At 40.7% G+C, this 27511-nt stretch overlaps 2 protein-coding genes and 1 long non-coding RNA gene across 5 annotated transcripts; all 3 read right to left on the bottom strand.

Moving 5' to 3' along the window:
• Positions 1-1892: 1892 nt before the first annotated feature.
• On the bottom strand, positions 1893-3552 carry LOC111263242 (uncharacterized). Its single transcript, XM_086969509.1, has 3 exons — positions 2934-3552; positions 2345-2541; positions 1893-2082 (listed from the first exon to the last, which is right to left on the bottom strand). Exons 2-3 carry the CDS (start codon positions 2527-2529, stop codon positions 1965-1967), a joined length of 303 nt encoding a protein of 100 aa, XP_086825635.1. The 5' UTR covers positions 2530-2541; positions 2934-3552; the 3' UTR covers positions 1893-1964.
• A 102-nt stretch (positions 3553-3654) lies between these two features.
• On the bottom strand, positions 3655-5638 carry LOC147753095 (uncharacterized). The gene is made up of 3 exons (XR_015312213.1): positions 5500-5638; positions 4406-4602; positions 3655-3941 (listed from the first exon to the last, which is right to left on the bottom strand). It is a non-coding gene; the product is annotated as an uncharacterized LOC147753095 (long non-coding RNA).
• A 3660-nt stretch (positions 5639-9298) lies between these two features.
• Positions 9299-27293, bottom strand: LOC111263232 (uncharacterized). Of its 3 annotated transcripts, none has more exons than XM_022838154.2 (23): positions 26608-27293; positions 19497-19538; positions 19051-19145; positions 18765-18854; positions 18291-18560; positions 17999-18155; positions 17734-17841; positions 17216-17583; positions 16684-16869; positions 15892-16351; positions 15593-15676; positions 15396-15489; positions 15069-15183; positions 14761-14835; positions 14142-14216; positions 13658-13754; positions 13427-13505; positions 13151-13223; positions 12237-12350; positions 11826-11926; positions 11563-11648; positions 11192-11271; positions 9299-11046 (listed from the first exon to the last, which is right to left on the bottom strand). In XM_022838154.2, exons 1-23 carry the CDS (start codon positions 26744-26746, stop codon positions 10954-10956), a joined length of 3081 nt encoding a protein of 1026 aa, XP_022693889.2. In that variant the 5' UTR covers positions 26747-27293; the 3' UTR covers positions 9299-10953. The 3 variants fall into 3 exon arrangements, with proteins under 3 accessions (XP_022693889.2, XP_022693890.2, XP_022693891.2); XM_022838155.2 differs by having other exon boundaries at positions 17999-18140; positions 26608-27032; XM_022838156.2 differs by lacking the exon at positions 16684-16869 and having other exon boundaries at positions 26608-27032.
• Positions 27294-27511: the final 218 nt, after the last annotated feature.

Here is a 27511-nt window from a genome sequence, read left to right as displayed (position 1 = left end):
CGTATGTCCTTTATGTTTGTTTCTTTTCCTACAAGACACTAGCTAGCGCTGACTATAATTTCGACGCAAGTTTAGAGTTTTAATAGACAGTGTGTGTAACGATGGGTGTTGCATCCAAGACACATATTCTGATATCCTGTACGTATCGTACTTTTTTTCCTCTAAGATTTAGAAAGTACTATGGACTCGTTTTCCAAGACGAGATAATCGTTCTCCGATTGGAACCAAAACATTTATTAGCATTCATTTTTTCCAGCCAAAAAGGAAACGAAAAGCAAAAAACTTCATTGCAATTCCGCCTTCCCTTATTTCACTCATGTGAAGTCTCCTACGTGTAATGCATGCGCCACTGTCTCTATGACTCAAAAACGAGTTTATAATCACAAGGTAATCCAGGTTTAACGTAGATTTATAAAATAAGGCGGCCCTAAGGACCACGCTGTTCGAGATTTAGGACAGCTACATACAACGAGTTTTTAAAGATGCGTCATCGTCCAGTCTTTCCACAACGGGAAAATCTCCAGCCAACATTTCCCGCTACATGTTGCCCTCGCCTTAAATGAACGCAGTCGATAGCAATTGCTGCCGTACACGAATACATATTGCTCACAAGCTGTTCGCTACGCTAATGTCAACCACTAAGATATGGCAAAGCATAAATGGGCTCTTATGGGCCAACCGTCCGCTGACAATAGGACCGCTTCCCGCGCCGAAGGTTTTATAGTTAGCAGTCTTTAAAAAAGTGTATATAATCTTAGTAGAGCACCACTAGTAAGAACCATCCTGTAACTACTCTTGCGAAATTCAATATAATACACGCGGGCCACGTTAGGTAAACTTGTCAGGATCATCAACCTTTGCGCCCATCAATAAAAATCTGATTCAGAACGAAAACTAGTACCTATTTATACTGAATTCGTATATTCGCCTATTCAGTGATGTTGGCTAGTATCTAAAGGGACAGACTGCTATCGAAGTTTAGATCATTGTAATAGATCATAAGCATATTTGTCCGCCCAGAACAAAATAATGCTCTGTTCGAAAAAACAAAAACAATTTGTTAATACACATGAATTAAATGAAAAACAAAAAACAGACATGAGGAACGTTTGTCGCAAAGAGATTGAGATAAGTATCCGATTCTAATAGATGTACGAAGTCTTATAGCGGGGTCGATTTTATGTTGTCTAAAACTACGTTGCTTCTTACGGCATCAGTTGGCCAAATTTCGATATGAACAATATTCGGATCGGCACGATAGAGTTACCTGAAACTCCCATTGATTTAAACCAACGCGGTTATTTTTCCGTAGTTTGTGCTAGAAATGTAAACTGTGAAAATTACGCTTTTACTTCCTGCACTGAAAAGCAAGCTTCTCAGCCTAAGTGCCTAACGGCCACAACTAGAAACAAGCTAAAAGATGGGCGGAATCGATGAGTGAGCCCGGGGCTATGGTAAAGTCAAAAACACCAGATTAAAGCACAGGGCGAATGATAACAGTGGTCGAAAAGGGGCATACCTACCAATTTGCTGGAGTGAGAAACGGCGCTTAACCATGAGAAATTGGTAAAGAGGTATCCGATAATGAACTACTGCTACCCAGGTAAATCCAGATGAAGAATAAAGACGCTTAGTAAATTGTCTTGGTAGATTATGAATCGAAGACAAGAATTACGACACCGTTTCAACATGTAAAAAATTACTGTATTATAGATTAGTACAGGACACTTGTTCAACGATTAGAATGATGTTTTCAAATAGAGAAGATGATGACTTTACTAAAAACTGAAATGTTTGGAAGTTGCCAGAGACGAGCCAGACAAATACGGTCAGAGTATCTGCTTTTGGTCGATCTGTAATTAGTCTATTGTTAATAAAACGACACACATCAATACATAAGGAAAACCATGTTAGTTTTATTAACATTTTATAATATTTACCGCTGTCCATTGGTATATATCAGTTTAACAACAGAGAATGCAATTTTTATCACCCTTCAAAAATTTGACAGGGTGCTCTTCGCTGGCTGTCATGGTACACTGCTGGCCATCCACAACAAGTTCTGCTCGATGCAAGGGGTACCTGTGGCAACAAAATAACTTAGTTTAGTACCGAATTCACCGAACTGGTTTATAACGTAGATGCTGGGTTTAGCTATTACGTGCCGTAAATGAAAACAGCTGTAGCGTCTACACAAACGAAGAATTTGCCTGAAGTACGATCGATGTTGATTCTAACAAAAGGGCTATACGTCCGAGTAAATTCGAGTCTTAAAAACTAATAGCTGCCCAAACTGATCGAGCCTGTCGATTCGGATTTCGATTAATCTACAGTGAAGTCTCACCTTGTCGAAGAATTAACAGTGTAGTTTCTGATCTCGACGTTATTCGCCTTGCCGAGCTTCTGAGCTTTGGCGATGATCTCCTTAGAAACGGGTGTACTTGAAGGATCAACTTCTTTCGGGGTGCCCACGTCCGTGGCAGTCGCCATGGCCCCAAAAGCAGCGACCACGATTAGAAACATCATCATTAATCTCAGAACCTGGGATACGCGTTAAATTGAAGTTCAAGAACTATTTGAAAATCATATAGAAATACTGCCGCAAAACTAATCATTTTGCCAATGTGCAGATTTAGAGGGACCGAAGCGAACAAATCTTTAAAATTATTTTTCCCTTCCAAGTGGTTCCTTCAAGTAGATCGGTGCCGTTGCCTACATACATTAGCGTTTTTAACCAACACGCCTGTAATAATATAGCCAGAAAACAAAAGTAAAACGATCTTCTATGGCAACGAGAGTTGAATAGAATTCTTTTTTCCGGAACAACGTCGAAAGGACTCGCGTTTTACCGTTATGTACGCTCACTTTTTGATAGGGGCCTTCTGGCAAACCTTTCTTTTATGGCATTTACTTAGAACTTGCTCAGGTACTACCTGTAACGGTTGCGGAAGGAAGCAACTTCACGGCGCGCGTTGGGCAATCTATGATTATTCATTTCAACGATGCTTCTTATATATGCACCCTACAGTCGTGCCGCGGCCCCTTAGGCGGACGGCACTCGGTAAAATCAATTTGGCAGAACATGACGAACCGTATTTACTCCTTGTAACAAGCAGGTAACGAACGCATCCGTTGCTCTTAGAGAAATGCCTAATTCTCTAGCTTATGTTCTAACAAGGCTTCCCTTTAGTTTCTGAAAGGAATGACTAAAAACTACGGCATCTGGATCGAAGTTTCGACTACTAATATGAAAATGACTATCCTGATTGAACTTAAACGTAGATATCACTTCTATTATACTTTGCTAAGCGTAACTTGTCAATTAGAGATATTGTGTTATAATTATCATTTCTATTCGCTAAATAGAGAAGCAAAGCTTCGTGTACAAGGTCGTAATGCTAGTGACCCAGAGTGTATCACTTCTAGAGCTATTTTGCGGTCTTTGCTAGTAGGTGTAGATCAGAAAGGCTTTTTCCTACAGAAATCGTAAAGCTGAAAAATAGCCTAAAATATTTAGTAAAGCTACGTCGATCTAGGTTCAACGAATATCTGGATAATAAACATGTAAAAATGTAATCGACTGATAAAACTTCTTATATCTAATAGTATATACGGCTGATGAATATATAGGGGTCCATAATTGACAACATTCGGTTTCATATTTTTTTTTTTTTCGAAGTCACTTTATTGTTACATTAACTACAGATGGAAACGAATCGTAGTTTGCCTCCGAATATGAAACTATTTATCTAACCAGCGGCAAAAGTCCTAATACTGAAAGGTCCCCTTCCGTTTTTTTATACGACCCTGAATAGATATTGGCTCAACAGCAAAGGATGCAGTTGTTCTTTCCTTTAAGCCATTTCAAGGGTTTCTCTTCGCTAACTCTAATAGTACAGGTTTTGCCATTCACCTCGAGCTCCACTTCGTGCAAATTGTACCTGCAATGTCAGAATGAACAATGATGACCCTACTGGCTTTTTTGTAGTATTGCCTCCGGAATATATGGAAAAAAACGGTTGTGTCTATCTAGCCTGCTTGGGGGCACTTTGGTAACTGATTAATTAAAAAAAATTTAGTTCTCTAAATGAATCATAATTTACCCCAATCGGTGTGGAGATCATATGGACAGGCCGACTGGTAGAAGTAGGTTTCAGTTGCACAGACCGAAATATATCTGGTGCCATAAGGGGCCGTTTAGCCGATATTATAGAATGGCTACAGCTCGCTGAAGCTGTGATTCTGGGAGTTCGGGAAGGAAGCTACAATCGCCCCAAACGCTCAGGCTGAACAGCCGCAGTCCGTTACGTTTTGCAAGCGACTAGCTGTATCGTGCAGCATGTACGTACTGCATAGACGTTATAAGTGTAATGAATACGAGGCTTGGCTACAGTTAATAAGTTACCTTGTTGCATAGTTAACGGTGTACTGCTTGACTACGACATTGGTTGTCTTTCCGAGCTCTTTGGCTTTGGCGATGATGTCCTTGCTGATGGGAACTGAAGCAAAATCCACAGTCTCAGGGCCGCCCAGACCGGTAGCATAGGCCATAGTCACGAGGCCAGCTAAGATGATTAGGCAGTTCATGGCGAACGTGGGAAGCTGGGAAACAACACGATCTCGTAAAATCGCCACTGAAACTCATCTCGTATTTCAGCGAAATACCTATCCTAATTTTTCTTGCAAATCGCACGCATGGAGTACTAAGTAGAGAAGCATGTACTTACCACTAATAGTTGCTAGTCGCTTATTTTGGAAAAAAAAAGAAAGCCAAAAGACTCTAAAGCTATCGAGGGTTTTTAAAGTAAACCTAGTTTTTGCTACGACCATCGAAAAAGAAAGAGTTCATATCATGAGAGTGACTGGTACAAATAATCGGATGACAACGATCGCAAACGGCACTCTACAGCTGTCAGTCAATTTGAATGCAAGTATTCCAGTAAACGATCATTTATGGCACCGAGTTCGTAGCTTGTTTTGTCAGTATGGCAGCAATTAAACGCAGCAACCGCGTTGCTAATTCTCGCAGATATCAACTTTATAGCTTTTGCAAAAAGGCAATCTCGTTCATACATACATACATACATACCTGTACATTGGGATGTAAAAAGACTTCATGCGGAAAATATCTAGTATTGTACATTTGAACTATTAAAGGAACGCTTCGGGTAGTAATACTTCGTACAACGGAAAAAATACTACCATTGCTGGATTATTCGTATGATTAAGAAAGTACGTCTCCGTGTATAGGGAACAGTAAAAAAATAGGGAACTGTAAAAAGTACTGCATATATTTGAATTGATTAGTGCACATGTGGCCGGAGGATGTTCCCGCTAGTTCGTATCTTCTTAGTCAGTATTCAGCTGTCTGCCTAAAAATAATACGATCGACATGTTTCTCAGGAATCCGCGTCTGGCTTCCTAGTAAAAATCGTTTTGATATGGCATTCATAGGGTGCTATTCCAATTTCATAAAAAAAAAGTTCAATCAGTACTTACTTTATTAGAACGAACTGTGACAACTTCTTGTGTTCGTTAGAGTATGGTAATCGCTGCTTCTGTGGACACTATTTATATGTGAATCTCAAAATCGTGCACGGCTGTGTTTAACTGAAAATGTGGCAAGTTCCGTTTGGACCTCTCTCACAATCGTCGTTAGCTGCACTTTTAGGCAAGGGTATCGATGTGCTGTTTTTGAAAAAATGCATAATTTTTACTAAAGGCCAATTGCGCTTGAGAGAGTGGACTTTGTCAAACGGCGCGCTTATTTTGTGACGTTCGTACTGAATGTAAACAAAGAAAAAAAAAAACACGGAAAGTGGAATCTTCAATAGCAGTCTTTTTGTGTAATGAAATAACACAGTTAAAATAGTTGAATACACACGAAAAGTTAACTGGGTCTGAGTGACACACAAAGCTTTTTCAGCTACAGACTACAGACGGGGGTGAAAGGTATCGTCACAGTGGAACACTTCGTTTACACTATTTAGAAAATATTTGTCATGCCTTTCAATGTGCTAATTGTATCTAACTATAGATGAAAGATCATACAATTAACTAGAGCAAATAGCCTTTGCTTTTCTATAACAGAATTATATGCGTGCCATAGTGGAAAATTGAATTTATATGTAGTAAAGCCACTCAGAGATGAGGTATCAAGCGTTAAATTCAAATAATTTCAAAAACGAATTCTAAGGCTAAAGCGTAATGTCCGTACGATTTGGACTCCAGAAAAAATGACGAGTTTGCCCAGCAGTGACTAGAATAGACAAGCAAAGTTTTTCATTATGTGCTTTGCCTATTCAGTGTTCAGAAACAGGTATGTTGGACCGATAATGCTGGTGTCACCCGCCTGCCATTACCGAGAGCATTTTTATGCCTTCCTATATCCGATGAAAAATACAATGCGTCGCCAAAGAATAATGAGTTCTTTACTTTGGACCTGCGCTTCCACTGCCGTTGTCTTACAACACTCCGAGCATTACAATTGCTTTTCATGACTGCTTAATTATAGCTACAATGTATCATTGACATGGCATGATGTTTAGGTCAGTAGGGCTCGCGGATGCACGACACATTCAAGGTTCTGATAGTGCTTTGTACCTTGATTGCACGCCATAGTGGAGAGCTCAGTTACTGCCTCATACAGAGCCTTATCAATAATATAGCGGTTTTCACAGAATCGGTAGAGAACCTATCGGACATCTGTGTCTTCTGCGTTGCGGGCACACTGCACGCTGGCGATTTGGACGGGGCTCATCCACACTAGAAAGAGATACGTGACCGGAAAGGTTAAATCTTTTCTACGAAACGGCGTAAAGGGCTTTATACCCTCCATCATTTGATTACAAGAACGTTCAGGAACAAATGAGACTTTAGCAAAGGAAAAAACAGCTCTCGAAGTTACGGCTCATATGCTTTGTTATGTTTAATGGATGCATGAGGGAGACATATTCTTGTGTAGGGAGTTAGTTTGTCTGATGACGCGAATAATTTGGCCAGAGCAACTTTGATCCGGTCGCACTAATTAGTTCCTTCTATCAGCCTGTAGCACTGGTAAATGGGGATCTGGGCTGACTAGGGGTGAACCTTGGTAGAGGAGCTGCGAAGTGGTGTGCAGATATCTCGACCGGAATAAGCCGTACCGGTGAAAGTGAAGCCCACACTAAACCCACATGAACAGACATTATGCTCCGTTTGTACGGAAACTATGCTTTAGATCACACCCGTAGCTAGCTAAACAGCCGTATGACAGTGGCCTCGGATTTTCAGCTATACCGCTTGATTGCTAGAAATTTTTTATTCATCTGAATCTAATTTTTAAATTGTGGACGGTCAGCATTTTGACGCTATTCAGCGTTAAAGGTAGCACAAATATATCATCAATGACCACAGCATTGTGCGCTGTATATTTTATATATCACGTACATAGTCATGATTCATTTTCATTCTAACCTTATTACCTAGTTAACGATCTCAAGCATTTCATATATGAAATGGTTAGATAATGGTGGTTTCATATATGAGTCAATAGAAGGCCACAAAAAATGCCATATCAATATCCTGCGATTTAGACCTCTTTTAAAATAGCATTCTTTCACCGTTTGTTAAAAAATCGTGATAACTAAATAATTAACGGCAAACGACCGTGGTCTGTTTTACACTCGTATTCATGACCGCAAAGTGGCACAGTTTTTTTAATATGTTTACGTAGGCTATAAATATTTCAAGGTCAGGTAAGGTCAGGTAGAGAAACTTTAAACTCTTTAAAAAGGCACTAAAGGCCCAATTTTTGACGAGGGCTACCTTTCAGAGCTTTGTTATCCTTCAAGTGCCGAAGGGTTTTCACGAACGCCAGCGCCATATTACTTATCCCAGTCTTCTCTATCTATCCCAATCCAGTATGCTACTAATATTTTGCTACCGAGAAAATCTAGTGTTTCGGATATCTCACCGGCATTTTATTTTTAAGCATTTGTTTTATATTTAGTTGGTAGCAAATTAACTTTACGCGGCTATCTTTTTAGGTTCCAGTCGTTGAAATATACCCAATCAATCCTGCGTATTTTCGTCCTATTTAAATGCTGGTTTGTATCCGCAGCTTTAAACACTGACGATTGTTTTACAAAATTCACCCTTCTATTTTAGGCGCATGTTATTGTCCAAGCATTTACACTCAAGTATTTCTTATTGACAGGAGCAATGGGGTGATGTCTCATGGCGGTTTTGTACGCCTGCGCACACGGATGTCGCAATTCGAATAAAATGAACAATAATCACAGCTACAGAATTGACGGACACGTGTTGTTCTCGCAATTTCAGCCGCGCCAAGTGATTGACGTTGTTTATGTAATTGTACGTCGTCGTCAAAAGAAGCGAACGTGCTTGTTTTGAGAATAAAATTGCTTCTACCAATATAAGCGAACAGAAAGCCAGGAATGAAGGGAGGAGTGAAGCTTAAAACAGTGTAAAGTTGGTGTCCGCGATACCTGTTTGCTCTCATCAAATGCCCTTCGACTTCGCAGGTTTGCCTCCGCGAACAGAAAAATCTAAATTTCCAAGCCTGATGGGTATTTGTGGAAATGATGTAACGATCACTAAGCTGACAGTATTGACATAGCGCTTTTTCAGCAAATTTATGCACGAGCCACAGTGATAACAAACGTCACGAGGATAGAACCTCCGACATGTGTTTATCAAAATCAATACGACCAAAAGGTAAGTACATGAGAGAGAGAGAGAGTGTAAGATCTCCACTAGGAGTGCCATTAGCATCTTCAAAATTCGCTGTTATAACAGACCATGATATTCGTAGTAAAGAAAAGTCGATTTCGGGGGGGGCCGGTAAGTTATGGTGGATGACTGTTCGACGTATAGCAGGTACGAAATGATGAGGTAAACAGCGAGCGACATAATCCTCGTATGCTTCGGTTAATTTCAGGCGACGTTCGAATTACGGAAGGTATCGATATTAACAGAAATACTTGTCAATTAGAATAAATTACCTTCTTCAACGTCGAAATGCTAAATAAACTTATGTCAGAACTTAGCCTTTCTTCTAGGACGCTTCCAATGTACACAGGCAACCGTAATGGGCTTTTTAATGACGTCCCCAGTGCAGTTGTTTTTGACTGCTGTGTGAAGTCTCTGAAATTAGAGGCCCCCCTTTCAGCAATAATCTTAATAAGCGGAAAAAGATACGTAAAAACGAATACCTATAATACCTAACTTTAATTGTTTGCGGGAATATTTACATACAGAATAGAACTGTATGATTTTTGAAACAAAAATGCAGGAAAAAGTTCAAACACGTTTTCAGTCCTTTATTTCTTTACGAACAAATAATATTAATAATTAAGAACAATAATAATAATAATAATAACTGAATACATATTATATATATAACAAGAACAGCTGCAACAATCAGGAAACTTTCAAAAAGAAGAACATTCACAACGCATTTTTACTCAGGTATAGATGTCATTTTTTTTTTCTGTCTACTTACTGTACTTTTCTGGCTTCAATGAATTTAGTATAAAAGAATGTTTGCCCTGTTGGGCTAACAGAAAGCACCTGCTGTAAACACATTGGCCAAGCGTCGTTGCCTAACTTCTAACGCTCGAGGAGGGTTAGCATCGGCTGGACGGCTTGGCCAAACACAGTTGCAGTAGTGCCCCAACAGAGTCTTGAAGAAAGGCCGTATTTGGGAATAGCAAGATCGATCGTATCTGCAGTTCATATTACTGTGCTGAAATATCTTCAATTATAACTTGACTAGAAATATTCGATCGTTATATTACACCCGTGGAATCCACGTTGAACTAAAAGAACGATCATAGGCATACCGTCCATGCATTTTGTTGTTATCTATATTTCGTGCAGCACGCTGGCTAGCCGGTCATGCCATGTCCGGAGGCAAGAAAATGTTGATTCCAGACTCTTGGCTATGTAACACACCTTGGAAATTACCAGCACCTGTACTCTGCTGAGAAATACAGATAGTAGTGAAGTGACCCAGGATTAATCGTCCTACCCTCCTGCTACAACATCGTATCATCGATCGCTTATCGTTCGTCGCGTGAATACGTTGACCAAACAATTTCAGCCCAGTTTTTCCCAGGTCATCTAGTGAATATCGATAGCATATGAGTGTTGATAGGGAATGGCAGTGCCTTAACAGTAATAAATAGTGACCTCGTTCTCGTCGCAAGCAAATAGATTATCTCCATTCGGTGACAGACCTCGAATTGTCAAACCCACAATCATAATCAAAATGGAACGTCATCAATTTGGGCCTCAAAGATGCACATCATTATATTTTTGGTTAATTTTAACCAAATCCTTTGCCAGTCGGTCAATTGATTATCATGTAAAAATCGACGTGTGCACACAGAAGCCATGTACGCGCTCGATATCTTGAAAGATATAAATGGGCAGTAAGATTAACAGCTAAGCTGCATTGGATGTACATAGAATAGATATGGTCGAATAGCAATATTCTGTTTATGCTTGGATCTGAGGCAGATTTGTGGAATACTATAAATTGTGCCTATTTTAAGAATCTTTAATTAAGTCATCCTTTTCCGTTCTAATGTCTAGCCTATAATCATGCTATCCACCTTTTTCATCTCACTTGTAGTTGAGTGGTGACCTCGTTACTCCAGAAACGTTCCAGATCCAACAGTCCGCTGCGCCATATTTTTCGGCCTTGAACGAAAGTTCTAAACCGATAATTACAAAGTAGATTTAAAAGCATATGAAACGAAATCGGTGGCAATATCGACACGGCTGTGTTTGTGTGTGTTTGTGTGATGGCGACTCCCGAAGCAAGCTTGGCCTTACCTATCATACAATACGATAGATTGAGTTACTTCGAATTAGAAAAGTCAACAGAGGTCTTTGATCGTCTATTTTAGAGTAACCGAATAGAATGTCGACACGTTCTACTTGGATCTATCTCTTCCTAGATTTAGTGGGAACCTTTAAAGTGGCCTTCGTCGTATCAGTGCCGCGCTCCTGTACGCCATGTGATATTGATGACTTTTCCTGCAATACAATTCGTTGCAGAGTTAAGAAAACAATTATGGAAAAATCGCTGAATTTCAAATCGCTAGCAAAGGCCATTCAAGCTGAAATTCAATAGAGTAACATTTAAGCTATCAGCAAGAATACACTTCATTGAATTACTCACCAGATACTTCGTCAATAGTTGCGGTAGTTCGTACGCGATAACACGGTCGAGCTTGTCGATCGGGCAACCTTTCAAATAGCCTGTTAAATCACAGTGTTGTTAATATCATCGAATCGGCTGTATTGCCAGCTTTCAAAGGTGTACACATTGCCTCACGCACTAGTCCATCGCTACTGATATCTGGCATTGGACTTCAAATGATAGAAGCCCAACAAATATTAAGTACGTACATATGCATACGTAGAATAACTTAATTGTAATAACACTCGTAGAGCAAGCAGTCGCAAAAAATTATTTTCAATTTGATGTTTTTTTTATTATTATTAAAAAATATTTTTGGCTTTTAAAATAAAATTTGGTTCATCTCATACCGCACAGTTCCTTGAGTCGAGGGAAGTCCTGGAGAGGGTTCAGCTTAAAGAATGCCGCGTAGTCCTCGGGCTCCAGAAGGTCGTATCTGAAACAAGCAATATACCATTAAATTATAATAGGTCTCTATCTTTTTAAAATGAAAAGCCTTCTTCACTGACTCGTCCACTGGTTTGGTCCAGCGGGTAACCTCGATAAATAGCCCTGATTGGGTTTACATTGCAACAACATCTAAAATATCTGTAAATATCGAATGCTGAGCTACCTGGAAATATTTGTACTCTGCGAAATTGTGCCGAAAATTCTGTACTTCGCAGGATCTTTAATGATTTGCTCCGCGACCTTCTTCTTGTTTCCGAACATCCCCTGTGAACAAGAACAAACATTATAAGATCCCAACCAGTCTCTATAATTCCACCTGTAAACAGCGAATGTATGTAGCTGACGATCCAGGATAGATGCTGGCTCCAAAGAACGCTGCCCTCAAAACTTCTTCTAAAGTCGGAACGAAGCAGTTAAAACTTCTCAAGTTCAATATTTTTCTGCCATCATTTTTGGAATGTTAATCAATTGTATGCTTATTGCCATTGTCATAAGATACTGCTCGCAGAAGAAGCATATCCGTAACCACAAGATTTCTAAGTTTGTGTCAGTCTCATCGGGACCTGGCTCTAACCTTGTGTTTGTAGAAAGCGTCTAGGTAGCAGTCGACAAGCTTGGCGTGATTGCGGACTCGAACGGCATGACGACGTGCAAACATAATTGTGTTCTCTACGCGTTCATCCATCACCTAGGCAAGGTACAACGACAAAAGGAGAAAAGAAGAGATCAGCAAAACAATTCGGCACATAGAAAGCTCTTCGTCACCAAGTTCGAGCATCATACCCACCTCGTCGATTTTAGTTATGTGAAGCGTTTGAGGGACTTATTATTTTCCAGTCCCTTTTTTTAACTATAAAAGATAACTCTAACACCGCATAACCAACTTTTCTTCTATCCAAAATGCTGGAAACAGACTAAATATATATATATTTTTTTTTAAATTTACTGATCACGAGAAAAACCTAGAGCCAGATCTATATGTCACATCGGTGCTTATTATTGTTCATGTTAATTATTTGTTTAACATAGCACATTTGTAGAAATGTGCACACTAAGTCGTCGACAATGTTTCTATTGCACATCCGTAACAGTAACCTTTATTAAGAAAACTGAAAAAAAGGAAGCCCTGTATGCGTGTAAACTATAATTTCTTTGAGCCGTGCTAGTCATTTTTTTCAGGGAAGTGCTCACGTCACCACATTTTTCGTAACCTCGACTAATAAAAATTTATATAAATAGTATATCCAAAAAAAGTATACAGAGCTAATGCGTGATCGCTATCTGAAATCGCCAGAGCAACTTTAAGAGCCCTGCTTCAACGTCTTCTTCAATGTCTACTTTGTACGTAGTATTACTTCAACGCCTTATTTCTTATTTCACCGCCTTATAATTTTTCATTACCTTTCACCTTAATGTACTAAAATAGCAATTTTGAATTCGGGTCTTCGAAATTCTCAAGCTAACTTCGCAGATCCCCTAAATACCTACTTCTTTAAGGTGATTCAGCAATTCCTCTTCCTGATCTTTCAAATACTCTGCGGGACTTCCGGGAAGATAGGGCCTGAAAACGTTGGAAGGCCACTAGGTAAATCGCAATTTATTTATTAAGTTTCAACAGCGATGAAACATAACACAGACAAAAAAAATCCAAGCCGCAATTTACATTCAATACGCGAGCAATACAATCAGATATATTTGCGTAAGAAACCTGCCATGAAAATATAATTAAACAAAGTAATCATTACATACTTTATTGGAGCGTACCTGTTAATCATGGAAACAGTATAAATAATGGGAGCATCCGATGAGCCCAACAGAGGTGACACGTTCCAAAGGAGTTGGCCTAGGATGAAATATAACAATAGAAAAAAATATTTACTCGTGTATAATCTAACAGATATTCCTTAAGTTTAGCACTCCATGAAATTCTATTTATTATATAAGAAATTAGTATACATATTAAGTTGTCTGTGAATGCTAACAATATAACTGTACCTGTAACACGAGTGACTTCAGAGGCTTCAATGAGGTCAGCCTTATTGAGTAGAAAACGTGTTTGTTGCTCTCTTCCGCGAAGTTGATCGAGCATCGACTGTATTGCGCACGGAAACACATTTTGCGAGTCCATAAAGGAGAATTAGCTGGTCGAAGTTGTTTTTCACAGGTTGTCAGTAATGTTCAACCTTAGGCTGTGGCAAAACTTAGGCCTCTGCTACAATGCGGCAATGTTACGATAATGCGATATACTAGATACTGATGAGGGTGGAAAAAATAACGACAATTGTGGCCTTGTACACTGCTTTGAGTTAGTTAGGAGCAGAAATCGCTTATCCGCTCAGAGCTATAAAGCATAAAGCCCGCTTGAAATGCTGACCTGTAGTGATCGAGTGTAATAAATATATATTATCCCGCTTCCAATTTAGAACTTAAATCTAATCTTAATCCTGATCTAGTTTACTGTTATCTTAAAGAGACAAACCTTCATATCAGAACCGATCTCAAGCTTCGATGGATCGAACACAACGTAGATAGCATCAGCTCTATCGATAAACCACTGAAATGATGCGGGAAAAAATGTCACTCCATTGCACACTGCTACTATACGGACACCTCTTATAATGAGCCGTCAAAAAGAAGCAACGGATGGGGACGAGGGCCAAAAGAGGGCTTAGCAAGTAGGAAGCAAAAACAACAAATAGGCCGGTAAGTAATAAGTCAACTGATCATTGTCAGCTATTAAATGTCTCCTCCGTGATACATCAGGATAAATCTGTCTATTTCTTACAAATAAATGCGCCCCATCAGTTCATTAAGTAAGTTAACGTTTCCAGTAGCTCCTTTGCGTAAGACCCTGCACGAGCTGCAAAGTATTACGTATTTTTTTTACGCCGATGCGGCAGCTTTACCTAATTGCTGCATCTAATAGAGTGCGGAATTGATGTTTACGAAATGAACTCTTAAACAGCAAGGCCTCTATTGCAATATACAGTTATATTATCATTCATCAAACAAACGTAACTCCAGAAACTGAAGTTTGAGTTTTATATTAATGAAGTTCTAGTTGTACCTTACATGTCTAGACCAAAGAATGCATATACCTGAAAGACGTCTTCAAGTGAGAAATCCTTAAAACGGCGCCCGTCGATTACCCCTAGAGTATCTACAATGGTTACCTGTTTAGGAGAGCACGACACGGTTTAGAGTCTACTCAGTATAAGCCAGACTAGTTTGGTCAACATGGCTTTTTCATTCAAACTTATAGCTAGACCAATATAGGTTCAAACTCAAGAGACAAGGAAAAACACTAGAACCAGTGTATCGTAATTATTCGTCCGACTCACGTAAATATCTGCCTCCTGTAAACAAGTATATCTATATAATGACGAATCCATCTATATGAACAAACCTTCTGCAAAAGTGGGTGGTTGAGTCCGATTCCGCGAAAGTGTGACAAGAATGCTTGGCCAAATTTATTCACCCCAGAGAAGGCCCAATCGCCTGCCATCTTCAGGCCGCTCTCCCTAAATAAAAGCAGTATATGACGATGAGCATACGATGATTTGAAGGAAATTTTTGTACGTTAAATAATCTTTTTTTTTTCTAGTCACCGTAGTACCAATACTTTTCCTGATCAACGCGGGTTGTCTTTGCGCTCTAAAGGCCCCCATTGTCACTCATCTATTAGGAAGGTCGAAGTCATATTCATATATCGCTTTTACTGGGACATGCCTACCTGACAATTCCATCTTCGTTATAGTGTACAACGGTGAAGAACGAATCAGTAGGCTGCGGTCCAGTCTTGAGGGCAGCTCGCGTATTGTCCGTTCCTGCAGAGCATAAGCCCAGTCTTCATCACTTGATTAATGTAATGGCTAAGTCTATCCATTGACGATATTTTTATGTAACCTAAAAATAACAAATAAAATTTACCCAGAAGATAGTTGATAGCGGTGGACTTTCCGGAAGACCAGGGACCCAAGAAAAGGACCATAGGTTTATTGAAAATCTCAGCATCTGAAAAAATCAGTAATTTCTTGAGCAATTGAAGAAGATTATCAATGGCAGTACGCCGACTCCTGTTATTTATTTCTTGCTTTTACAGGGCCAGCGCTGAATTGACTCTACTAGAGACAACCATATGTTTTTCTCAATGTGTTTGCATTAAACGCTGCGTTCTAATTATTAAGCAACCAAATTATTTAAAGGTCGCAAGTAATGTTTTTGCTTACCTCCAAGTACGCGCTGACTAATATCGGAAAATCTGAAGCTCTTCTCTAACGGCTTAATCGAATCGGTAGCGATTTTTTTTATATCCTTCAGAATTTGTGCAATGAGCTTCTCCTCCTCGCGATCGGCGTCGGAGCCAATCAGGGCAAAGCCAAGGGCCTCCGCGATATGACCACGTTTTCGAACGCCATTGAGGCTCAGCTTTACTATTGGCGGACTCTCACGTTTCTTCTTGTCCCTGCTTTCTTTTTTTCCTGCTTCAATGCTTTTCTCCTCCTCTGTCTCCTCCTCCTCCTCCTCTTCGTCATCATCCTCCTCCTCCTCTTCTTCTTCTTCGACAATTTCGTCACTAAGTTGGTCGTCTTCTTCTTCGTTCTCTTCGGTAGATGCCCCCTCCTCCGTCTCTTTTTCGTCTTCGTCAACGTCACTGGTCTCCTCAGATTCTTCGGCTTTCTCCGATTCCTAGTTCGATATGGAAAAAATGAGGGTTTTTGTTATTTTTTATGATCATTAAAGCATACATACTCAATATACGTTCATACAGGTAGACAAAGTTGATAAATACACACAGCCACGACAAGCCATTTGGAAAGCATTGTTAATACAAAACACACAAGCATCTGTTAGTTTGAACGAGCAAGCGAGCTTGCTTGTAACACACGTTCGATACCTCCATCAACGCGCATCTAAATGCGTAGATGTACTGACATATGCCCGTAAAGACAAATTTTATACGGTCGTATCAGAGACCGCCCAAGTCATCGGACTAAACCTTTCATTCGTTACCCACGGACCTCATCGCTTTCATCCTCTGTCATCGCCTCTTCGCTTTCGACCTCCTCATCATCATCGTCCGGAGTCTCACTTTCCTCTTCTTCAGAAGCTATATCCTCTGACCTTTCCTCCTCCTGGTCTTCAGTGAATTCATCAGACCCGTCGGCTGAGGCCGATTCTTCTTCTTCTTTGCTGTCACCCCGATCCTATTATCATCACAGCGATCGTGTACATTCCGCTAGCTGTGTTAATATGTACGTATGCTAAAAAAAGGAATATCTCACAGCGCTAAATAGGTTGAACCTGCTTCAGCTGCGTTATTAGTATTACTCTGTCGGGCCTCAGCTTCGCGTCTACTTGAGTTTCTGTTTCACAACACATGGTCTAACTATTTGAATACACTCTAAGACGTGCTCAATCACACTAACTCTACGTCCTAGTTATTATGTATGAATTCAACTAAAATAACATGGCACAATCTAAATATTATTGCAGTACCAGTCATTGGCATCTCATTCAATTCACTTGTTGAGGCTGCGTTTTTTTGCATACCTCGTCCCCTGATTCTTTGTCGCTGTCCTTCTCGTCTTCCTCTTCTGATTCCTCATCGGCCTCGCTGCCTTCGTCAGCTTCAGCCGAAACACTCTCATCTCTACTGACTTCCTCTGCGGACCCTTCTTGTTCAGGACTTGCTCCTTCAGATCCATTATCTTCCTCCGAAACCTCAACAGATCCCTCTTCCGAAGCCTCTTCGCTTTCTTCTTCATCCTCTACGGTGGCTTCAGCAGATTCAAATCCAGTATCTTCATCGCTTCGTGCATCGTCTTCACTTTTCTCGTCCTCGGCGATACCTTCATCACTCGCATTATCACCATCCTCTCCTTCAGATGATTCCTCATCTGACTCCTTGGCGCTGCCGTCTAAAGAAATGAGACAATAAAACACGGTGTTATTATGTTGTTGAAATACAAGCCAGGCGGATAGTATAAGTATCACGACTACTATCACATTTAGTAATGAGCAAAAGAGAAAAAATAGCAACAAAATTGAAAAATGTAAATCTTTTTTACCATCTGGCTTACTGGCTTCATCCCCGTCGTCCGCATCGGAGTCTGCGTCGATTTCACCAACTTCTTCTGAACCGCTTTCCTCGGTAGCTTCGTCTACTTCATCGCCCTCTAGGAAACAAGTGAACAATGATCTTTCACAGTAGGTAACAACTTTATACCTAGGGGACGTCAGTGTACATATCTTAATTGAAGCGGGCCTAACTTGAATACTTTATTTCGTTCTGAACTTGGTATAACTGAAGTACAAATAGGTGTTAAGTTCTACCTTCTTCTAATCCGCTATCATGATCATCGACTTCAATTTCGTCTTCTTCTTCTTCTTCTTCTTCTTCCGAATCCTCAATGCCGCTGTCGACGGTCTCTCCTGTTTCTTCCTCGGTGTCATCTGGTTCTGTCTCGACGGGAGCCTGAAATGGCGCATGCTGCAAAATGTATCATTTTTGTTCGATTAATTGTCCTGTCTGAACATCCAGAAAGGCTAATAAAAAATAGAAATCAAATGGCCACATCGTTGCGTTTCACTGTGGGAAGATCCTTCTACGTCGAAATATATTCACCTTTTTGGCGAGAGGTATTGCTGATGGAGGCAGGGTCCCTGGTGGAATGACTGGTGCTGAAGATGCTTTTTCCTTTTTACCGATAATAGAGGCTGTTTCCTCTTTATCCTCCTGCTTTGATTTGGTCCTCGATTCCTTAAGCTTGACCTCTTGTTTCACTTCCTCTTTCACCTCACGCATTTCAATTTTTTTCGCTGATTGAGTAGGAACAGGCTCATCGAAAGCCGATTTTCTAGGTTCCTCTGTTTTTGTTGGTTTCGCAGATTTACCCTAGGAATAAAATGAGACACTATATTTTTATGCAGATAGCCATATACCGTCTGAGAGAACGAACGATATACCTTCGTTCTAGCATAATATCTTTTTTCATTGGGTAGCTTTGTTATCTCCCATGGAGATTTTCTGTTCGTGTAAAAGTCAGTACTCCTGATTTATGTGAAACTAAAATTTTAACAGTTCAAATATTGCACCTACTGATTTGTCCTTCTTTGTCTTGATCGGTTGATCGTCGTCATCGTATTGCGTACGTTTCTCTACGTAATAATGCAATGCATCTGTTACAACCTGAAATGTTTATAGTGCTTTGTTCAAATAAGTTGAAGTAGCATATTTTTGTCGGCTTCAGGCACCAAATGCATAGAAAAAGTATCCATCCAAGCACTAAAACTAATTAAAAGACTGCATGTCTTTAATAAAAAATGACCGCCCTAAGAAGTTAGTTACCGTCTAGCAAATGTGCAGACGGTCGAGCACCATTTACCTTATCACATTCGCAGTTTTTTATTGATGTCGCTTCGGCGCCAGGAACGTTGTGGAGTTTCCTAGATTGGGGTCTCTTAGGCACGTTTAATCTGTCTGAAATTTCAAACAAACGTTTTTTTTTTAGGCGTGTCTCAGTATTTCAAGCTAGATGAGGATAGCTTAGATGACGATATATTTTCGTACCACATACACTTACTTCACCCCTAAAAACTTCATTGCTAATATTATTACTTCTATCTATTGTATCTATTGTATATACACAATATGTTTACGTACACCATAGCAACTTGTGCAATATCAATACTGTTATGACCATTGTAAAAGTTTGAAGAAATATGCATGCGTACTTTCTAACTTTATTCAACTATTGTTATTATTATCACTCTAATAATCTTAGCCTTTATATAATAATATATAAATCTTAGCCTTTGTATCCTTACTTACACAAGGTTGTATCGTATCTCTCGCTCTCATCGACAATGAACTCTGAAAGGAAGCGATAATCTACGCTTAATAATTTATAATTTAGTATTTAGTCAAGTGATTTAAAGTGGAGATTTTTATTCTACAAAAATGTGAATTTTCGGTAAGAGTTACCCTCAGACATGGTAGCCATTTTTATAGAGAAATGCTCGTGACATACATGCTAAAGTTCGATAAAAGAGCTTTTCAATTCCCAACGGAACTCTGCTAGCGCAGTTTCAACTGCAGGTCTTAGAACATTATACGATTATGCAGAAAAAGCAATTGAACGATAGACATGTTCAATAATTCGTGGGGGGCAGTTATTATCTCGTCTTTTTAAGATTTAACTATTATTACCAGCGAAGAGCTGGTTTGGACTACTTCTTCACTGGAAATGACACACGAGTCAAGTTTCTGTCACGCTCCAGAGGCAGAAAGTCGCATCGAACAATGGAAAAAGCTACCATAGGCTCTAGATACAGGCCCGACTGATTTTGATCGCTTCCATGCCTTGAAGAGGGTGATAGGTGACGTAGTGCGTTCTATCGTTTCTTCAGTAAGCCGTCGTTAATGAGATTAGATAAGGCACATCACAAGTATGTGGCTGCCCGAAAGGCCCTAGCGCGTTGATTTCAACGTGTAAACAGTGAAAGAACGTGCATCTAACATACAGCGAAATGTCTTATGTGATTTTTAATTTACTGAAGTTTCTTGGTACAGCTAAACAGCTTTGGAAAAACTAGTATTTTAACAGCGCACCATACAGAGTTCATTTTTAAGATGCCTCGCAGAATCCTGCTGCTTTAGCAGGTGAGGCCAGTAAGTTCTAATTTGCCTCAATTAACTGGCCCGTTCAAGGTGCGCACCAGATATTATTATAATTGGAAGAATTATTTACAACATTAATGCTTTATACTACATTCGAAAATCAGCTCTAGTACATAAGCTGTTCATACTTCATTGACGTTTCGACTTTTCCCCCTTGGAATATTGTATTTTTTCTCTGACATCCGCCTTATATTACACTCGTATTAATGCCATCGTGGAATATATTGAGACTGAACATTGTCCAATGTGTTTCTTTTTTTTTTTTACTTAGAGCTTTGATAAACGTAGTTCTCGATACTTTAAAGCGGATGTCTTAGAAAAGATCATTCCAAATGTTCAATTCTAACACAAATATAAAAATACTACTGGTAAATTAAGATTATTCCTTGACAAGAATAGTCGCAGTATTTAAATATAACCGTAATATTTTCCGACTAGCAGTTCCAAGGTGAACGAACCTAATAAATACACGCACCAATAAAATGGGCAATGGGATTTGAGGCTTCAAGTTGTTAAATTCACGTGAAAGGGCCATTACACAAAAAGCTAATGACTCACAAAAATAGTCCCCAGTTGGTAACTTCATTCTAATGAGTCCGTCTCCTAACAACTTCTATTGCTAATCTTTCAATTACAGCAGAGGCGAGCTGTCTTTATGCTAAAACCGACAAATAGCCGTTAGAGATGTTCGTATATAGGTCCTTAGAACGTTTCAGTATTAGCAAGCTTCACGCTGAGATACTGAGCTATTAGTGCCATTAGACTTGACTTTTCATTAGTGGAACACCACGTCCTTCTGTAGAAACTAGCATGGTACAACTATTTGTACCGATAGTAGTAGTAATTGCGTTTCCTCCCTATTTAACACGAAAAAAAAAAATAAAAACATAAGTTACCCCGAGTAATAAAACGTACGGAAAGTGCATAACTGTTTATTCGTATAATTCTGCTTTATCAATTGTTAAAAATATTGACATCATGATCCTGTTTACTATCGCAAACCTTCTGTAGTTCACGGTATGAATGTTTGCCCTGTCAAGTGTATCGGTGACTAATTTGCATGCATCTTTATGGCGAAAGCCACTCTCCAATAAATCGTTGGCCTATACGACTCACTAACTAATGCCACCCCATCAGCACAGAGGTTACGTTGAAAAACAGTGCACGTTAATACTTATAAAAGAGATGTAGAAATACAATTTTAGATTGGAAGAAGAAAGCACCATATATTTTGAATCTAACAAATCTATTTTGCCATTTGTGGAATATGTGATTTGCATTTTTCATTCGAGAATGGCGTTATGCCTCCAGAAAGCATCTTGCTTTAATCTTTAACGATGTCTGCCTCTAGGGTGATCGAGTACCATTGTGTTTTACTTTTACATGTCTTCAGAAGCATGAAGGCTATATGTAGCTCTGCGATTTATACTTTGCAAGATATCAAAGTACAGGACGCGTGTCTGATATAGCTTTTTATCGGGTGTATAATGGATACGATTTGGTGGATAAAACTAAGTGTTATCTCAAAAGATAGCAGAGAGATAGCAAAGAGAGCAGATATCGTATTCCAGCACTCTGGGTTTTAGTGCTCCTCGTCGTATGGGGACGAGCTTATTGCCGAGAAATGGAGCCGTGTCGTTTGCTGTTGAGGAGAAAAGAGAAGGCTTGAATTGATGTCTGCGATGCTGTTGTTCTTGCTGATGATGATCCTGGGTCCGCCCTCCTTTGCTTCGCCTCCTTCTGCCTTCGAGTCGGTACTCTCGCTCACTCGAGACTCTTAATCAAAATCGGCAGGAGTGAACTCTGCAAGGGAGGGAAGGACTCCGGTTACTAAGTGGCCGACGACAACTCATGCCATACAATTCAACAAATCAAGCTTATCAAGCTAACTTGAAGATCACAAGCAAAAGAAAAAACAAGCCATCTAAGCTGCCATCTAAATTGCAGGTTAGGCGCCGTGAGCAGGCAGAACAGATCACACAAACAGGAAGACAGATACGTAGATTACATAAATATAGCACATAGAGCGTCCAAAAACACCAGTGTCTTATATACCTATTAAAAAGTACATTAACATTATCTTTAACTGACGCCGAAAATTCTCATATTAGGCAAACATCCCGTATAGAGATGCAGCGCAGATTAGAATCAGCATGAGCCTCTTGAGGTTGTGGGGAATTGTATGTATTTACTTGTTGACTACGACTGCCTTAAGGCCTCATGTTATGTGGCATCACTGAACGACGATAGGCGGTCGCACTCTGAACCGTCATCGATACGCACACCGAAAAGGATAGGATATGAATTAAAAGTTCATTTGCAAACTTACCTAAATAACGAACTTAAATAATTGTTTATACGCAAAACGTGCATTCTAACGTTTGTCAAAGCCGGTTGGTTTTTGACTAAAATATGTAGCTCAAACATGGTTCTCCCTCGTGAGTCTAGAGCAAAAAGAGAAATCAACATAGCATCAGACATAAGCGCCAATGGGCCTAACCCAAGTAAAGCGCATGGTGTATTGTTTCTTCTCGGTTTAGACAATGCATCCAAAACAGAAACGGTGCAAACGAAGTGGATAATAAAATTATCTGCCCATAGAAAACTCTGTTTCTATGGGCATAGGAAAAAGTTTATTTGAAGTGATGCTAATATCTTTATATCGATGCCAATGATTATTTGGCAGCTGGTTTATCTTGAAGCCTTCTCCGGCCACTGCATGAATGAGCTAAAATATCAAACCAATCTTTATCGGTAATGATAATCCTCGTATGTATGCGTAAGTATTACGAAGGCATCAACAAAATGAAAGTTTATATTGGATATGTTGGATATTTTTGAATATGCAACAATCTAGTTAGCCACTAAAGCGGCTAGGTAAATGATATTCTGGCTTTGAATCAGGTTATTACTAGGACATCCCGTTTCAACAATTATAGGAACAACGCTTCTTACTTAAATGTCTTACTTGTGTTACCAAGAAAGTGAACAGTTGATCATGACGAGCGCAAAAAATCTGGCGGATACTGATGTAGAGCAATGTATGAAAGACGGCATGGATACGCGAGCATCGTCCTAGCTACCACTGGTTCATTCTTTCATTTGCTTCGTTGAACTTGGCAAGCGAATGCATAGAGGTAGACCTGCGCCTGCCTGCTGGAGCCTGACTCTGTTTATCTGCGGGCCTGTGCACTATTCGGCCCTTGTATTCATAATCGCCATCATCACGATTATTATCTAATTATCTGTATTGACTGAATAAGCGCGGTCTGCCTACCTCGTTCCGCTACATTGTCTGGCCCATATTGTCTGATGTCCGAGTACACATGGTTTCCGGATGTCACTGCCGAGTTCGCGGTACTGCTAGCGGCCGTTGCGTTCGTGAGACTCATTCATTATCATTCCGGCAGCAGTGTTTTCCTGTACCGCCTGGCGACAATCACGGGCGAGAGATAATTTGTTATTTGAAACAAGTCTCAATCGTAAGTGCCTTGCAGCGGGCACGAGCTATGCAAATGCAAGCCTATGCAATCGGTGCCTTCCGATACCAGCGAGAAAGTAACGCATCCTATCGGCCAAGAAAGCAAACACCACTATATCATTGGCAGCATTTCGACACAATGTATTCGTACTACGAACGCACCTTAAGGTGGCAACACTCATGAGTGATTTACTCCACTCAAGGCACCGTGAAGGCAAGAAATCTATGGCGTCGCACGAATACCATATGCTTCTCTCGCTCGAAGCCGCTGTGAGATTCGTAGAAATTCACGGCAATAAGCAAGTCCGCCGCTTGCTGCTAGGTTGTTGCTGATGCTCGCGCAGAAGAAGCATTCCCCCCCGCAAGAATATTTGACCAAGTCTCAAGTGGCTCGTGCTGCCAGTTCCCTGTTTTTGGGTTACTAGCATCTGTTTTTAACGGCGGCGTCGCAGCATCTCGATGCGTCCTGCTTCGTTTCCTTCTTCCGTGGCTGGGCTTAGCTAAAATGGTCGACTCTCCTGGAACCAACTGTGGGTACTCGCTACTTGCCGGGCGACAATATCGGCAGCGTAATGTCCCGTCTCTGTCTGACCCTTCTGAACAGCATCAAGGTCGCAGACTGGCCTCCTCTGACTACTACTGGCCCGAAAGTTCTTAATCTTTTCGACGGCGTTTTGCCTTCTAATGCTCACTCCTCGCTGCCAACTGCTTAATGTTCGTTGTGAACCTACTCCCAGACGACTACCAGAGTGCAACATTTCTGCCGCTTTTTCCGTCGCCCGCACGACCGTACAGATATCTTCTTCAAATCATGTCAGGTCTACGGAACATTGATTATGCATATCGACTGAAACCACTTAATTGCATCCTATAGCTTTTCTATTATGCTACACAACTTGCATCTGAATGTATCTATTGCAGGGTGCGTAACAGCTATACGTACCCACATTGTATATCCGAGGAAAGGCCTGCCGTACGAATAAAGAATTTTATACACACGCTTTTTTAGACGCTTACATCGTTCAGTTTCACTGCACGATGGAGCCTACTTGAAGAGCTCAAGTACTTTTCCAAATCGATAGATTAATAAAAAATGAGTGACAGGAGCCTAATCAGATTTAATCTTGTATCACAAAATGTTCGAAAGGCCTTACTAGATTCACTTGCTATTGAGATTCAGACAACGTTAGACGTCGAACAAAACTAGTGGGATGTCTCAGATGCAATAAGTGACCGATCTCGTCAGAGTGACCTGCCAATAACGCACGACTAGAACGTCATCATCGACCAGCAGCAGTTGGCTGATTTATCCGTCTTAAACACAAGTGAGAATGGTGACCGGCTGTGACACAGGTCCCCGTTTTTGCTGTGAACGACTGTGAACTGTGAACGATAGCTACCTTCCTACCGGAAAGCAAGGGACAACTCTTTAAGATGACCTCGATTTGAAGCTTTCAGATAACCTCGCTTTAATCTCCATCGCGTGCTTCGGGCTGGCTGCAAGTGGCCCCAATCAGGGCTACAGTTGAAACTGTATTCTTTAAAGGGTGCGTTGTTTCATTGATCTCAAGAGAAAGCAGCACATAGCGATATGTCCAACAATTTCCTGTTGAAGTCATGTATTATGCGCTTGCCACAAGGATAGTTTTATTAAACCAGTGGTAATGTCTGAAACGATATTTAATGACACAGTTGCAAGAAGTCGATTATATTGATTTACAGCGATACACATTTTGGAAATTTTGACCATAGCGTAACTTGGGTTGATGAGAACAACGAACGTTTTAAAATCATGTATCCTTTAAAACACAGTATAAGAACAGACGCTTTGCTCATCGCCTGCTAATTTGCCTAGTTACATAAACTTATAAGTTGTCGAGTAGAATAGTTCTGCTGTGCTCGAATGAAGTTCCTCAAAAATGGAAATATAATGTTCCCTTTCTTGGGTTGTCAGCGAGCCGAAGAAGAAGACCGTCATAAATACACCCGTTTTTTTGATTCGATGAATTATTAACGTTGCTAAATCTAATTATCTTTGCTACACTATATTTTGCATGTGTTTATATGTATATATCAAATTATCATAGTTTACTCAACGAAATTCATGGATCTCCAAATATTTAGTTTTTTCAGAACGAATTTGCCAAGACGATCCTTAAAACACACCATTTCAGCCAAGGGAAATTCAATACACCTAGGCTCACTTCACATTATTGCGAGAGGAGTGCCGTAAACAAAACAAAACACTAGCGGATCGTTATGGTCAATAGAAGTACATTTTCTATATGATGAATATACGAAGCCTTCGTGAAATGCATAATTTCACGAAGGCCCCGTCCAAAAGAAAGGTTTCAGGGGCAAAACTGAACAGTCTGAAGTAATCTTGTCGTCCAAATGGGCTCATAAGATATTTTTGTGGCACCCGCATCAAAGTCAGCCAATAAGAATCGCAAGGGGCTTGAACGTAAGTCGGCGTGCACGAAGTTACTTCCACTTCAACACGTCCACCGGCGAGTTTTTCGTTATCGTAAACAAATGACTCACTTTTAGCCTGTAATCATGGACCACACATTGTGCTACAACAGATAGGTAAGTCGTATACGGCCCCTGGCGACCGCTGTTATGGTTTTGTGCATTCCACATTCTGTTTGCCGCTTCCTCAGGGGACCCGGAAATGGAACTCTTATGCTGCTAAGCTACATAATTGTTGTAATCCTCAAACTAGGCTGATCTCGACTCGATTCACACGCTGATTTCTGGATTCAGCAGGACAACACTCACCGTTGATCCAGATGGCGGCAATTCCGGCAAGGACAACGAGTAGGATGAGCATCCCGCTAAGCGGAACGCTGCCCTCCAGCTCTCCGCGGCCCTTGTCTGCGTGCACCGCCACCAACGAGCTCCGGCGTCGCGACGACATCCTTGTTTCTTCGTTCTCTGCGTGCGCTGCGAGTTAGGTGCACCTGGGCAGCTGTTAATTCAGCTGCTCCTGAATGTGCACGACTCGGTTAGTTGTATCGTTCGTCGCTGGTTGTATAATGGTAAGCGGCTATTCTTGTACAGTGGTCTCGTCCGTTTCTTACCGGTCCCTCCGACCGCGCACCAGGACGACGACTGACCACATTGGCCGCGAACCGAACCTTCGTTCGTACCGCTGTACAGGGCCAGAACCCTCGCGCACTCATCCTTCCGGAGCGGTGCAAGCAGGCGAGCAAGGAACAGACTCGCAGCAGAAAGAGACCCGCTCGTAATCGGGTACGCTTACCGGTTGAGGCCTACAGCTTGCCGCAGACTTCGAATTGCGACAGTAGCAACAGCAGCGACACAGCACCTGCGGACGGGACAAGCACTTCGTGGTAGCCTGGCGGCCTTAAACCGCCAGCGGGTCCTGCTGGCCTCTGCTAGACGACGGTGAACGAAGCAAGCCAAAGCAACTGGCTAAGCAAGCTTCATACAAAATGCGAAGTACAACACGAGAATATCTCGTAAGCACCGCGTAGCACATACGACACAACATCATAGCTTATCTGTTGAAGGTTTCTAGTACAATAATTCCGAGGCAAAAAGTACCGGCACGCATATTAGAGATATCGCACACATGACCCACGGGTAATTATCGCTGATCTTATGTTTACGGATAATGACGCATAGTTTTCTGAACTAAAACAATAATCAACGAAGCAGT

The sequence above is a fragment of the Varroa jacobsoni genome, unplaced genomic scaffold (assembly GCF_002532875.2).
Source record: "Varroa jacobsoni isolate VJ856 unplaced genomic scaffold, vjacob_1.0 scaffold_749, whole genome shotgun sequence".
NCBI lineage: Eukaryota > Metazoa > Arthropoda > Arachnida > Mesostigmata > Varroidae > Varroa > Varroa jacobsoni.
Note: the sequence above shows the minus strand (reverse complement) of the source record. Positions and strands in the feature narration are given on the sequence as shown.

Coding starts and splice junctions, on each gene's coding strand:
- LOC111263242 (XM_086969509.1), bottom strand. CDS start 2,529: ATGATGATGTTTCTAATCGTGGTCGCTGCTTTTGGGGCCATGGCGACT. Junction 2,083..2,344: donor ACTGTTAATTCTTCGACAAG/GTGAGACTTCAC, acceptor TTGTTGCCACAG/GTACCCCTTGCATCGAGCAG.
- LOC111263232 (XM_022838154.2), bottom strand. CDS start 26,746: ATGTCGTCGCGACGCCGGAGCTCGTTGGTGGCGGTGCACGCAGACAAG. Junction 14,217..14,760: donor CACTTGAAGACGTCTTTCAG/GTATATGCATTC, acceptor GCATCATTTCAG/TGGTTTATCGATAGAGCTGA. Junction 12,351..13,150: donor TGCTGAATCACCTTAAAGAA/GTAGGTATTTAG, acceptor TACCTTGCCTAG/GTGATGGATGAACGCGTAGA.